The sequence below is a fragment of the Rhineura floridana genome, chromosome 2 (genome assembly GCF_030035675.1).
Source record: "Rhineura floridana isolate rRhiFlo1 chromosome 2, rRhiFlo1.hap2, whole genome shotgun sequence".
Classification (NCBI taxonomy): Eukaryota; Metazoa; Chordata; class Lepidosauria; order Squamata; family Rhineuridae; genus Rhineura; species Rhineura floridana.
Genome location: NC_084481.1, coordinates 139,563,478 through 139,576,360, shown reverse-complemented (window position 1 = coordinate 139,576,360; position 12,883 = coordinate 139,563,478). Strand labels below are relative to the sequence as shown.

The window sequence follows — 12,883 nt, the reverse complement described above, 5'->3', positions numbered from 1 at the left end:
TATACATATATATATATATACACATATGTTACCCAAGTTGCCTATCCTCTGTGAGGAAAGGTTACAGCATTTGAGGCTTTTTAGTTTAGAGAAAAGGTGAGTAAGAGGTGACATGGTAGAAGTTTATAAAATTATGCGTGGCATGGAGACAGTGGATAGAGAGAAGTTTTCCCCCCTCTCTCATAACACTAGAACTCGTGGAAGTCCAATGAAGTTGAATGCTGGAAGATTCAGGACAGATAAAAGAAAGTACTTCTTCATGCAGCGATAGTGGAACTGTCTCCCAGAGGCGGCAGTGATGGCCATTAACTTGGACGGCTTTAAAAGAGGATTAGACAAGTTCATGGAGGATAATGGTATCAAAGGCTGTTAGCCATGATGGCTGTGCTCTGCCACCCTAGTCAGAGGCAGTATGCTTCTGAAAACCAGTTGCCAGAAGCCAGAGGAGGGGAGAGTGCTCTTGCACCTACGTCCTGCTTGTGGGCTTCCAGTGGGCATCTGGTTGGCCACTGTGAGAACAGGATGCTGGATTAGGTGAGCCACTGGTCTGATCCAGCAGGCTCTTCTTATGTCTTCTCTGTTTTTGTTATGACTATGGTGGTCTCCCCAAATTTAATAAACCTATTTAGATTATTAGGAACATATAAAGCTGCTTTATACAGAACCAGACCAATGGTCCATCTACCTCTATGTTTACACCGACTGGAGATGTATTTTCAAGAACAGGAATACTGACTTGATTCTCTTTTACCCCTTCCTCCCATTGTTGTGTTATTGTTCAGGTTTAGTTATAGAAATATTTATACACTGTCTTTTGGCCCCCTCAGGGCTCCCAATTTAGAAGTGTGTTCTTAAATTGAAGTATTTGTACATATGAACTTGTCCCAAAATACCATGGTTTGCTTGGCAATGTGTGTTTGTGTGTGTGTCTTTGTTGCTATGCACCAATGTGGTTTGTCTGGAATTTATTCAGATGAAGTTGTGTTGATAATGGTTACACAAGAAACATTGGGGCCCTGTATAGGAGTCCTGGTGAAAGCGCTTTGCTGCACTTAGCCCAGTGTTTTAAGGCAATCTGTAAAAGGGAAAACATATTTGTTTGCCATTCAGTTTTGTGATGAATGGAAAGAAGAGTGAACAGCTTACTTCTCGTTCCAGGCTTTGGGGGGGGGGGGTTAGCCTGTCTCTAGCGTTTTTTTTTTTTGTGTGTGTGTGTATATATATATGTTTTGATTTTCTTGGACAATTCTATGATGATTAGAGACATGCAAGGATTATACTGGCAGGAGCAACATGAACATAAAATTTCAGTATGCCTTTCGATTTTCCAAGATTTTGTGAGCACTGTATGAACTTGCTACAATACCTTCCACGTTCACCAACATCCTTACTACTGCTACATTTCATACCATTTGAAACCACTTCTTAGAACTTTTTCACATATGATCCTAAAATCATATTGTAGCCTTTCTCCAAGCCATATATGTATGTTGTTAATAGCCAGTCAAAAGAATTAAGACAAAAATAAAAGCCAGATTGGAAGTACTCCAGATTCTGATATACTAGAACTAGTAGAAAACATGAAGTGGATTTTTAAACATGACAGAAAAGATCCACTTTCAAACAGAAAGTACATTGGACACATCTAGGAAAAATGATTAATTAAAAACTTATAGTTGGCAACATCTGTGTTTAATGTGAAGAAAGCAACTAATGCAGCTGCTATAACAGAAGTGCACTATATGAGGAAGCAAAACAACCTCCAGATGAATATAAGAACCTTGTAGGTGGATCAGACCACCATGACAAATCTCTTGTTCAGGTTATGCCTACAACAGCAGTTTATGCATGTGTATATGTATTTTCATATACTTTCAGGACTTGTCACAGCTATAATAATCTTGAAAAAATTCATTGGGGGTGAAAGCAAAAAATAAAAAATAAAAAAGGTCTTAACACACCCTATTAGTGTGATTATCATTTTGAATTGTGAACACCCAGAAGACGGCTTTCAGCTGCTTCCACATCTCAAAGCCATCAGCATGCGTTATTATCAAGCTTTGCTGAGACCAGCAGGGGAGAATTAACCATGGCTCATAGGCAGCAGAACATCTTGTGGGAGTTTGCAGCTCCCACATTGCTGCAAAGGCGGAGGAGAGGAGAGCCATGGTGTTGACTGGCTGGCCTTAGTGCTTTCACTACTCATGCTCTGCCCTCTCACTCCTTTGGATCTCCCAACCCCAACCCCTGTATGGGAAAGGAATGGATTTAGCATGAAATTAAATCCTTTTTGAAAGCCCCTCTTTTTCTTGGCATATGGTTAAGCTTCATTATAGGAGAGGAGGGAAGAGCATGGCATTCTGATAAAACTATCTGCTGGCTATGGATAGACATCCTGCCACATCTACCAACTAATCCATATTACATTATTGATGTATGCAAGAGCAGGGCCAAGCAAAGTTCATCATACCAACCGACTGCCTGTAAAATACTGCTCTCAGAAGTGTCCATTTGTTGCAAGGGATTTGGTTTGCTGGTGATTTTTCATTTCTATATATACATTTGGGAAAGCCAGCAGCTGCCCAGCAAAGTTATTTAAGGAATACTTCACTATAGCTTGTAGTGGAGAGATGTTCTCTTGCTCCACTGTAGCCATAAACATTTAATACTCCATGTTTCCATGCAGAAACTAGCAGACTTGGAATGTGCCTGTCACTGAACAGTTGAAGCAAAGCATTTCTTAGGCTGCCTTCCAGTTTTTGATCTGCTCATGTACAAGATGGAAAAGTAAGGCCAATCCTCAAAACTGCTTTCACATGGAGCGCTGCCATTTAATTTGCTCTTTTGACATGGAGAAGGAGGAAGCCATAATTCATCTCATAATTCAAAATAATGTATGGAATGAGCATTTTAAAAAGACTCTTATTTTGATCCATGTTTTCACCCAGGTGCAGAATTTGTATATGTGTAGTATGCAGCGCAGTGGGAGAACACAGAAATATTGTTTGAGAATTTAGGTATTTCTGTCATGCAATTTCTTTTCATTATTCTACAGATCTGGGGTGTGGAGATCTGTTTAATATCTATATACTCTGATACTTAATTTGACAGTTGTCAAAATTGCCTTAAAAGTAATGAACTAGTGTGTTCCACTGGATGAAATGCTGCATTTGTGCCTGGAAGGATAAGGCTCAAATCTAAACATACCTATAGTTTAGATCAGCTTTTCCTAACCTTTGGGTCCCCAGATGATGTTAGGACTACAACTCCTAACAGCCACAGACAGCATGGCCAATGGTCAGGAATGATGGGAATTGTAGTCCGGCAACATCTGGGGACCCAAAGGTTGGGAAAGGGTGGTTTAGGTGGTCTTTGAGCAAGACATATCTCTTGAATAATGTTCTCCATCTGGAACATTAAAATAACTTACCACTCCTGCTGCATCTTCCCCTGCTCTCCCTACCTCTTTGAAGCCATTGACTGACCTACTGGCCCCATTTCCTTGTAACAGTAAGCCATTGTTAGAAACAAACTGTGGTTTACCATGAATGAACAGTGTGCTGGTGCTTGTTGCTCAATCATGTCTGTTGCGGTCCACCCTGATTGGAGCCAGAAAACAAACAGTAGAGTGGCTGGCTTACCATCACATGTGAACCTGCACTGGTGGTTGCTTTCTCTCAAACAAACACTGAATGGTAAGCCAATAACAAACTTGAGCATCTGTTCATGGTTTGCTTCAGGAAAAGCAAACCACAAGTGCTGGTTTGCACATAACAATAAGCTAGCCACTCCACAGTTTTTTTAGCTCTGGTTGGGGTGGAGCAAAGTGGACATGACTGAGCAGCATGCACAACATTGTGCTAAACCATAGTTTTTCTGAGACTATAGTTTACTGTGAAGTGTGTACCAAGCCACTGTGTTGTCACAATCGATCTGTGTGAAACTTACAAGTGAGCAGAGTCTTTGGGTGTCCATATGAGTGGGAGTTGTACCCACTGGCCATACCTCCTGATGCCAACATGCTCTCTGGCATCCCAATGGCTGCACATTTTGTATTAATGGAAAAGGGCCCCTATGTATCCTGTGTTCACAGGCTGCTCCATGCTTTTGGGAATGGAAATCTGACTGGCCACACACACCAGAGTCTTGAATGCCACACATATAGTTGCAGGGCCACTTTCCTACTAAAACCAAATATGCAGCCACCAAGAGGCATATTCAGAGAGGGCATCAGCATGTAGGACATGGCTAGTGGGAGTGATCCTGCTTTATCCTAACACATTAACTGAACACCAGTTACCTCACCCTAGTCTTTCAACGCCTAATGTGATTTCATGGGGCCAAATGGGTAGGCTCCAATGTCTTGGCCTCCCAACTGCCATTAATTCAGGTGGTATGATATCACTGTCCAGCAGCTATGATGGCACAAAATACTTTGAAAGAATTGAGAGAAAATGTAGATTGCTTACAGGAAGTGTAGAATCTTTGAATCAGAAGTCTGAATATCATCAACAACTTGACTGAATTGCACAATACTGGAATATACTGTATTTACACCATGAGCATTTACACTTTGTAGGTTCAGGTTGGTTGCTAGTCCTTGGAAATGTGTCATCAGAAACAGACTTTCCCACTGCTGATAAAGTAAATGAAGATGTTTAAAATATGTATTTATTTACAATTCCTGACTTGTGCTTATTAAGTAAACCGGGCCTTGAAGACCTGGCTCTTCAGGCAGGCTTTTGGGGTGGGTTAGGTTTTTATTGTTATGGTTTTAAATGTTAACGTTTTAATGTATTGTTTTTATCTTGTACGTCGCCCAGAGTGGCTGGACATCCAGCCAGATGGGCGACTAATAAATTTAATATTATTATAAACCAACCATGCACCCATGCATAAAAAGTGATGTGGCTTCCCGACTTGAAATCATCTGTCTGGTAAAGATTACCAGTCATTTTAAGAATCGCTGTCAGCTCAGTTGTTTCCTTTTGAAAATGGTGGTGACCTTCTCCAGCTGTCTCTAGAGGAATGGCTCAGGAGAAGAATTCAGCAGGATGGCTTTTGGTGTTTCACACATTTGTTTTGACTGGGGAACCACAGCTCTAAGCTGTTTGATGTAGTTGCAACAAGTGCTCTGGGAATAACGGCACCAGGTGTTTTTGCAATAGGTTTTGTTTTCAAATAATTCTTTCTGTTCATTTTTAGCAAATGAGAAAATTGAAGACATCAATGGTTGTCCAAAGAATAGATCTCAAATGGTAAGTGAAAAATTAAATGTGTTCTGTCTTTACTGTGTTTCCTCATGTTGTGAATCTCTAGGCATGCTTAAGAGGAAGTGAGTGTCTTTGAGCTCAGTAGGACTTCTAAATAACCCTCTTTTGGATTGGGCTGCAAAAATGAAGGCATATTTAACATTTCATCAGTAGGTCAATATTTCTTTGTTGCATACACTTTCACTACATCAAAGATACCCAGCAAATCAGAAATACATGGAAAGCATCAAATTAATTATTATACTTGCTTCTACTGTCTATTAACATGTTATACACACAGTGTGATGAAACCTTACCTGCGACCCCTAAAAATAATGCTACTTTATAGGCTTATTTAACAGCAGAATTCAGAATATGAATGCAAGTGTATTGGAAGTAGAATGTTTAATTCATTTAATGGAATATTAAAATATAGTATGGGGGAGGTACACATTTTTGGTATAGATCCATTTAATATTGATATTCAGATAGGGACTGATCACTTAAAATGTATATATTTTTCCTGTGTCATATGCTATAGTCTTTAAACCAGGCTTATGGAGGTTTCACTGCTGAACTGAAGCCATATAGTAGGACATGGTAGAGCTGGTAAAGATGTCAACATAATAATAACCTCCCTTGTTTTAAAGTCTTTACCGTTTTTTAAACGGTTTTCTTCTATCCGCTGTGTTTTTAAATGAAGGCCTTGCCTTCAATTAATGGCATTAAAGCTAACTTGTTCTGCATCTGAAGGATATATGTTATGTGGCAACCAAGGAGAAGGCTTACTCTGATAATGAAATGCCGTCCCCCAGATATATGACTGGTGCCAACCCTAAGTAGTTTCTGGTGCCAGTGGAAACCCTAGTAATTCTAGCAGGCTTTTATGGTGATTTAATAAACTGACCAGAGTGTTGTTGCTGTTTTATTCCTTTGCTGCTACCAATTTGGTTCTGATGTTATCTGGCCCTTTTATTTGTTGTCTATGCTGACTTCATCTTTGATATTTAGATGTTGTGATTGTACCCAACCCTGATATTATGTACTGAGGAAGGCTGAGTTTAAAATATTTCAAATAAATAAAATAAAGCATGCGTTTGATATATTAAGCCGGAACTTTGGGGGTTCATTGTTTTTACAATGATTTTAAGTTCTGCTAATGACATGAAAGTGCTTGTTTTTTTAAATAACGTGTAAGTATTACATAAAACAAGTTCTGCAGAAGATGCAAGTACCACCTCTGAAAGGCTAACTAAAATCACAGAGCGTTTGATGCAATTCTTTTTTTTTTTTTACAATAATTTTTATTCAAATTTTCATAAAACATAGAAAACAAAATCATAAAACATTCAAAGACAAAAAACAAAACAAAACAAAAATGATTAAACAAAAAAAATAAAATGTTGACTTCCCATTTGTCACATATCAAATCAGTTATAGGTCTACAATATATAACAATCCTGTCTCTTAAATCATATTATAAAATCACTTTCCTCCAGTAGTTATCTTAATTAATCATCAAATCTCATAAACATTACTTTATTCTTTCCACAAAAAGTCAAAGAGAGGTTTCAATTCTTTAAGAAATATATCTATCAATTTTTCTCCAAATAAACATGTCAATTAATCCATCTCGTTAATAATTATAATAATCTTATTGTCATAACCATAGTCCAAATAAACATTTCGATTAATCCATCTCATCAGAATCTGTTAGGTCCAATAATTTCAATAGCCATTATTCCATTATCCCTATTAGTTCCATCTTCCATCTTCAATAGTCCTGTTAAGTCCAGTAATTTCAGTGTCCAATCTTCCATTATCAGTATTCCATAATAATCTTGCTGTTGTAGCCATAGTCATATAATAAGAGTCTGATGGGAATTTCCTCTATCCCAAATATTTTCTTGCCATCCATTCTGAATAAGTTGCTGAAATACTGTTGTAAAGTCATATCTGTGTTCTTCTTTTTTACAAAATGCACTGGCTCATCTCTTAAGAGTTTTTCCATTGTCACATGGTTGCAGTTAATTCCATAGATTTTCTCTATATCAAGCTCCATCACATCATTCCAGTCCAGAAGATTATCCAAGCCATCGATAACTTTATCTCTAATATCTTCATTAATTTCTTCAGAGATAACGTTAAATTCCAAACAGTAGATTTTATTTCTAAAATCCATAAACTCCAGATCTTTTTCCAATTCCACATTTGTTCCAATCTCCAGGGCTTGTATCTTCCCTTTATTTTTTCTTTTCTCATCTCTGATCTCATTCTCCTCTCTCACAGGATCCCCTATTTCTTTAAGCTCCTGCGTCATTTTGCTCAGTTCAATTTTCAACTCCTTACTACCCTGTCGCAGGGTTTGTTTCGTTATCTCAATCTCATCCATTATTTCCTGAAACATAGTTACTTCCAGATTCTCAGCCACTTTCTTGATTGCCATTTTTAAAACCACGAAAACAAAGCAAAACAAAAATAAAGAAGAACCACTTCTTATTTCAGCAACTATTGGGTTAATATTCCAGGCTTGATGACATCACAGTATAAACAGAGCAACCTGTCTTATCTCTCTATGTTCAAGAATGCAAAACAAATTTAGTTCCCAGCATCAAAACAGTTAGTGGCGTCGTGAAGAAGCAGATTCGTCAAAATAAAATAGACCAAAAAGAGAATAGTCCCAGACAATATAATATTCCTCGGAATAGAAATCAGGAATAGAAATCCCTCTTCTGTTTATATCTTTAGAATGCACTTCCAGGACAGCTTTTTGCGACAGAAACAGAGATAAGCTGTTAATTTCGTGAATAACAGAGAGGAGTTATAGCTCACCCAGAAGTTGTCCAAAGCCGATCAATCTGACAAATCTCCTTTTGCTGCAACAATTTAAACCAAGTAAAAAAAAAATAGAAAGAAGGGTGCTTGCCTGTTAGTCCGTTCTCTCTTTAAAGAAAAGATAAACGTATCGCTTAAACAGATAGAGCTTGTTCGGAAGTCCGTCCGGCATTGTTGGCTGGACCTTATCTCATAAATTAATGAAATCCAGTCCTCCCAACAAAAACAGGCTTTTGAGGTTGATCTCTACGTTTCTCCCTGCCCGGGAGAAATTTCATCAGTCAAAAAAAAAAATGTTCTGACTGATTTATATCTGAATAAGCTTCTTTTGAGGCGGGAGCCCGTCCCAAAAGCAGGCACAAGCGAAGTCACCCTTCCCGGAAGTCAGCGTTTGATGCAATTCTTAGATGTAGGAGAGTGAGGCTGCATTCAGACAGCACTTCATTCTGTTTTCCTGATGTTTCCATACCTTTCCACGTTTTATATGATCTTTCACATGAAATAAAATCTGCTTCTAGAAATCTAGCAGAATCAAGTGGAAGTTTAGTGCTCATTTCCATCTTAACTGCTTCCAGAAAAAAAAAGTTTGCAACCCTATTTACCCAGATAATTGTGGGAGTTTGGCGTTATATATTCCCCAAGGCTTTCCTGGAATCATGCCACCACCACTCATGTAACAAAATTTGAGGCAGTCTTCCAACAAACAGAATGCGCATAAAGGGTGGTAGGGTGGCGAATGAGATTTAGCACAACATGATAGTATATTAATGAGGAAAACAACACAGTTCCATAGTGCAACAGGCACTGCAGTGTGAAAGGAACATTAGAAATCAGGACAGAAGTGCTAGGATTATAATCAGAAATAACTCAATAAACCCCACATCTGAATGCAGCCTTAGTCTGATGCCCAGCATCTCCCCTGACCAAACTGGCTGAGATGGTCTCGAGCCCGATGCTGGAGAACCTCAGGACAGTTCAACATTCACAATCAGGCTGCCTTAATGGGCCTGCTTGGGACTTCATGGCTTCCATGACAACCCTGGAGCTGTCTCAGTTTGTTACCAGCCCTGGGCCTGAAGCCATAGTTTAACCTTACATCTGAATCAGGCAGCGTGGAAGTTGGGGAAAGGCAAAATGGTTGAACCAAAAGATGAGAGAGTAAGAGTAAGATGTAGCCAAAAGGAACTGAAGGAAGCACTAGAGCATGCAAGGAGTAATATCAGACAAGCAGAAAGAAATGTTGTCTTGACAAAGAAACCAGGGATTTATCTTATAATTAGAACAGGAAATAACTGTGGTGGCTTTGTGGTGCTTGTGGTAAAGTGTGTAGAGCTGGGCCTAGATGTTCATAGAGGAGGTGCCTTTGGTTTTTTCTATGGCTCTGCATTCCCACCTAAATGTGTTTCTTTTACTCTCACCCTGGGATTATTGAAATATTATACCTAAATGGCTACAAGAAGCAGCTTGGATGAATATAGCCAGCTGTACTAACCATTATAATGAAACCCTCTCAGGAGAATTTTAAGATTGAGAATATAATTCATCTTCCTAACACCAAGGGTTTAACTGGCTTTGAAAACTGTTGTGGGAATCACAGAAGTGACAAAGTTCAAAAGCACCTTAACTTTTTTTTGCCCTGCAAATTCCAGAGGAATATATAGCTGCAGAATACTACCCCCACCCCCCCCAAAAAGCTTTCCTCAGTTAGTGTCATAATACATGCTGTGGGCAATTATCTTGGATAATATATTTAAAACTTTGTCATTTCTTTCATATATATATATATTTGCAAATGTATATTAATTTATTAATATAAATATTTATATGCTGCCTTTCACACATGTATGGGCCCATAAAAGCAGTTCATAAATGTAAGAAAACAATAACAGTAGCATAAGTTCCTAAAACAATCACCTAACTGAGAAATCCTAACTATAGGAAGCTGGTGTAATTTAGGCTTGCATAATTTATTCAGTGTAAATTACCTCTATTTCAAGCTTCATTTAGGAACTTCTGGGAGGAGTTATAGCCAGCTAAGCGGGCAGATGATTGTAGGCCCAAGTTGTGAGGATTTGGGCACTAGGTCACATAACTGAGTTGAAAAGGATTTGGAACAGGTGTAAGTCTCTCCTTGCCCCATCCTGTCCCAGTCCCCAGTAGTGTAGTGGCAAATTCAGAAGTGCAGGGTCACTTCATGATAGTCAAAGCCATGCCCCCTTTTTTGCTGGTGGGTTGAGAATGAGATCCTTGTTAATGCGTTCTCCCACAACAACAGACATCCCTAGGAGCCAATAAGCATGAAAGGGGAGAGTGTGAGCTACTGAAAAGAGTATTCTCAGTAGCTGACTCACCTCCTTCCACTATGGTTGGCTCCAACCAGCAGGAAAGGACAAGGAAGCATGTTAGAAGAATCTTCTCAGTGGCCAACATGCTTCCCTTTCATGCTGTTGGGCTCATAGAGTGCTAGAGACATAGGAGCCAATAAGCATGAAAGGGGAGAGTGTGAGCTACTGAAAAGAGTATTCTCAGTAGCTGACTCACCTCCTTCCACTATGGTTGGCTCCAACCAGCAGGAAAGGACAAGGAAGCATGTTAGAAGAATCTTCTCAGTGGCCAACATGCTTCCCTTTCATGCTGTTGGGCTCATAGAGTGCTAGAGACATAGGAGCCCTGCTGGGACCCTGCTCTAAAAAAAAGTAAGGGGTCTAAAATCCCCTGAAACCCTGGATGACTACACCCCTGCCCATCCCACCCACACCACTGCCTCGGAACACCCCTTTTTGGGGACTTAAACTGGCCTAAGTTCCACCTGGCTGAGCTGTGCTGAGAGATTTACAGTGGCATAGCCCTGGTTTAGCCCCAGGTCAGCTTGGAAAGCCCAAGATCTGCCAAATGCAAACTCTCTCATCCTGTTGGATCTTAAAAACAAACTGCAGCATCATAAATAAAACTCTCAGGAGTCAGATAGTATAAACATGATTACTGAAGACTGGCTTGTCAATCTGGGAGGGCAAGTGCTAAATGAACCTTCTGAGAGATGGAGTTCCAGAGTGTAGATGCCACCACTGAGAAGGCTCTGTCTCAATGAATGCACTAATCATATCTCAGATAGTAGAAGAATTTATTTATTTATTTATTTATTTATTTTATTAGATTTATATACCGCCCGACTAGCATTAGCTCTCTGGGCGGTGAACAACAGAATATAAAAATACAAAACATCTCAGATCTCATAATAAATACAGCATAAACATATATAAAACAAGAAATCAAAAACAATTACAACAAAATTTAAAACTAAAATGAGTTACATATTAAAACGCCATAGCAAAGAGGCAAGTCTTAACCTGGCGCTGAAAGGAGAGCAATGTCGGCGCCATACGCACCTCTTCGGGGAGACTGTTCCACAGTTCGGGGGCCACCACTGAGAAGGCCCTAGATCTTGTCACCGTCCTCCGAGCCTCCCTATGAGACGGAACTCGGAGGAGGGCCTTCGATGTGGAGCGTAGTGTACGAGCAGGTTCATATCGAGAGAGGCGTTCCGATAGGTATTGTGGTCCCATGCCGTATAGGGCTTTATAGGTCAAAACCAACACTTTGAATCTAGCCCGGAAGCATATTGGCAGCCAGTGCAAGCGAGCCAGAACATAGTCTCTATAAAAAATTTTAACAGGTGGGAAGAGTTATGTGGGATAAGGTAATCCTTCAGATATCCCAGACTGAAACTATATAGAGTTTTAAAACTAAGAACCATCACTTTGAATTGAACATACCAGGAGCAAATGCAGATTAAATAGCAGTGGAGTCACATACTCCGAATAACATCAACAGCCTGGCAGCAGTATTCTGAACCAACCAGCTGTTGTACAATTGTAATCTATATACATTTGCTTGGAAATAAGCCAATATTTAACTCAAAGGGACTTACTTCTGTGTAAATACATATATATTAGGCTCCAAGTGTTTAAAATATGTTTTGAAAGCTTTTTAAAAAAATGTTTTTAAAGATGTTTTGTTTTAATGTATTTTAAAGGCTGTTTTTATGATGTTTTAAGTGTTTTTAGTGCTTTTGTTTGCAGCCCTGGGCTCCTGCTGGGAGGAAGGGCAGGATATAAATAAATAAATATTTGGTCATAACATCTTTAGCTGCAGTTTAGTCATTTAAGTATTCTCTGAAAGTATGTCTCAATACTCTTTGGAAGGAGAAGCAGCACTTGAAATATTGCTAGTGTGTATCTTATTGCCACATGCTTCACACCTAGACCTGCTTCAATCATTATTCAAATGACCCAGCCGCTGCTGAGTGTCTGAGTCTTATGGGCTTCTACATGCTTGTATGAAGCTTCACCCACATAACTGTGCCATTTTCATTTGTACTGCAGAAAGCCCTTATTTTTAAGTGTGATTAGAATTGACCTGAAAATCTTGTTCATTATTTCACATTACAGGCTAACTGCATGGGTCTGAATTAGAGCTGGCCCAAGTAGAGTTACCAGGTCTCCGGTTTTCAGCCGGAGTCTCTGGTTTTTGAGGGGACCCTCTCGCTCTCTGGCTAGCACCCCTTAATCTCCAGACTCTCAGCTTCAATTTAAAAAAATAATTAAGTTTCTAGGTGGTCTGGTTCCCGAGATATACACCAAAACGTCAGCCACCACCCCCGCAACTGTTTAAGCTGTTTAACTGATACGACGCTGAAGTTGGTTCCTAATTCCCAGTTCCTTATTTGCTTGAAAGTTCAAAACACTAAAAAAGAAGAGTTGACAACTACAGTAACTTCAAACCAAACTTAACATGTC

At 39.4% G+C, this 12,883-nt stretch overlaps 1 protein-coding gene across 9 annotated transcripts in view; it reads left to right on the top strand.

The window, feature by feature from the left end:
* Positions 1 to 12,883, top strand: part of NAV2 (neuron navigator 2) — a 444,626-nt gene that overhangs the window by 144,141 nt on the left and 287,602 nt on the right. For all 9 annotated transcript variants that reach the window (XM_061610652.1, XM_061610648.1, XM_061610646.1 and 6 more), the window contains exon 3: positions 5,206 to 5,258. In XM_061610652.1, coding sequence (XP_061466636.1) covers positions 5,206 to 5,258 — 53 coding nt within the window. The remainder of the gene's footprint in view (positions 1 to 5,205; positions 5,259 to 12,883) is intronic.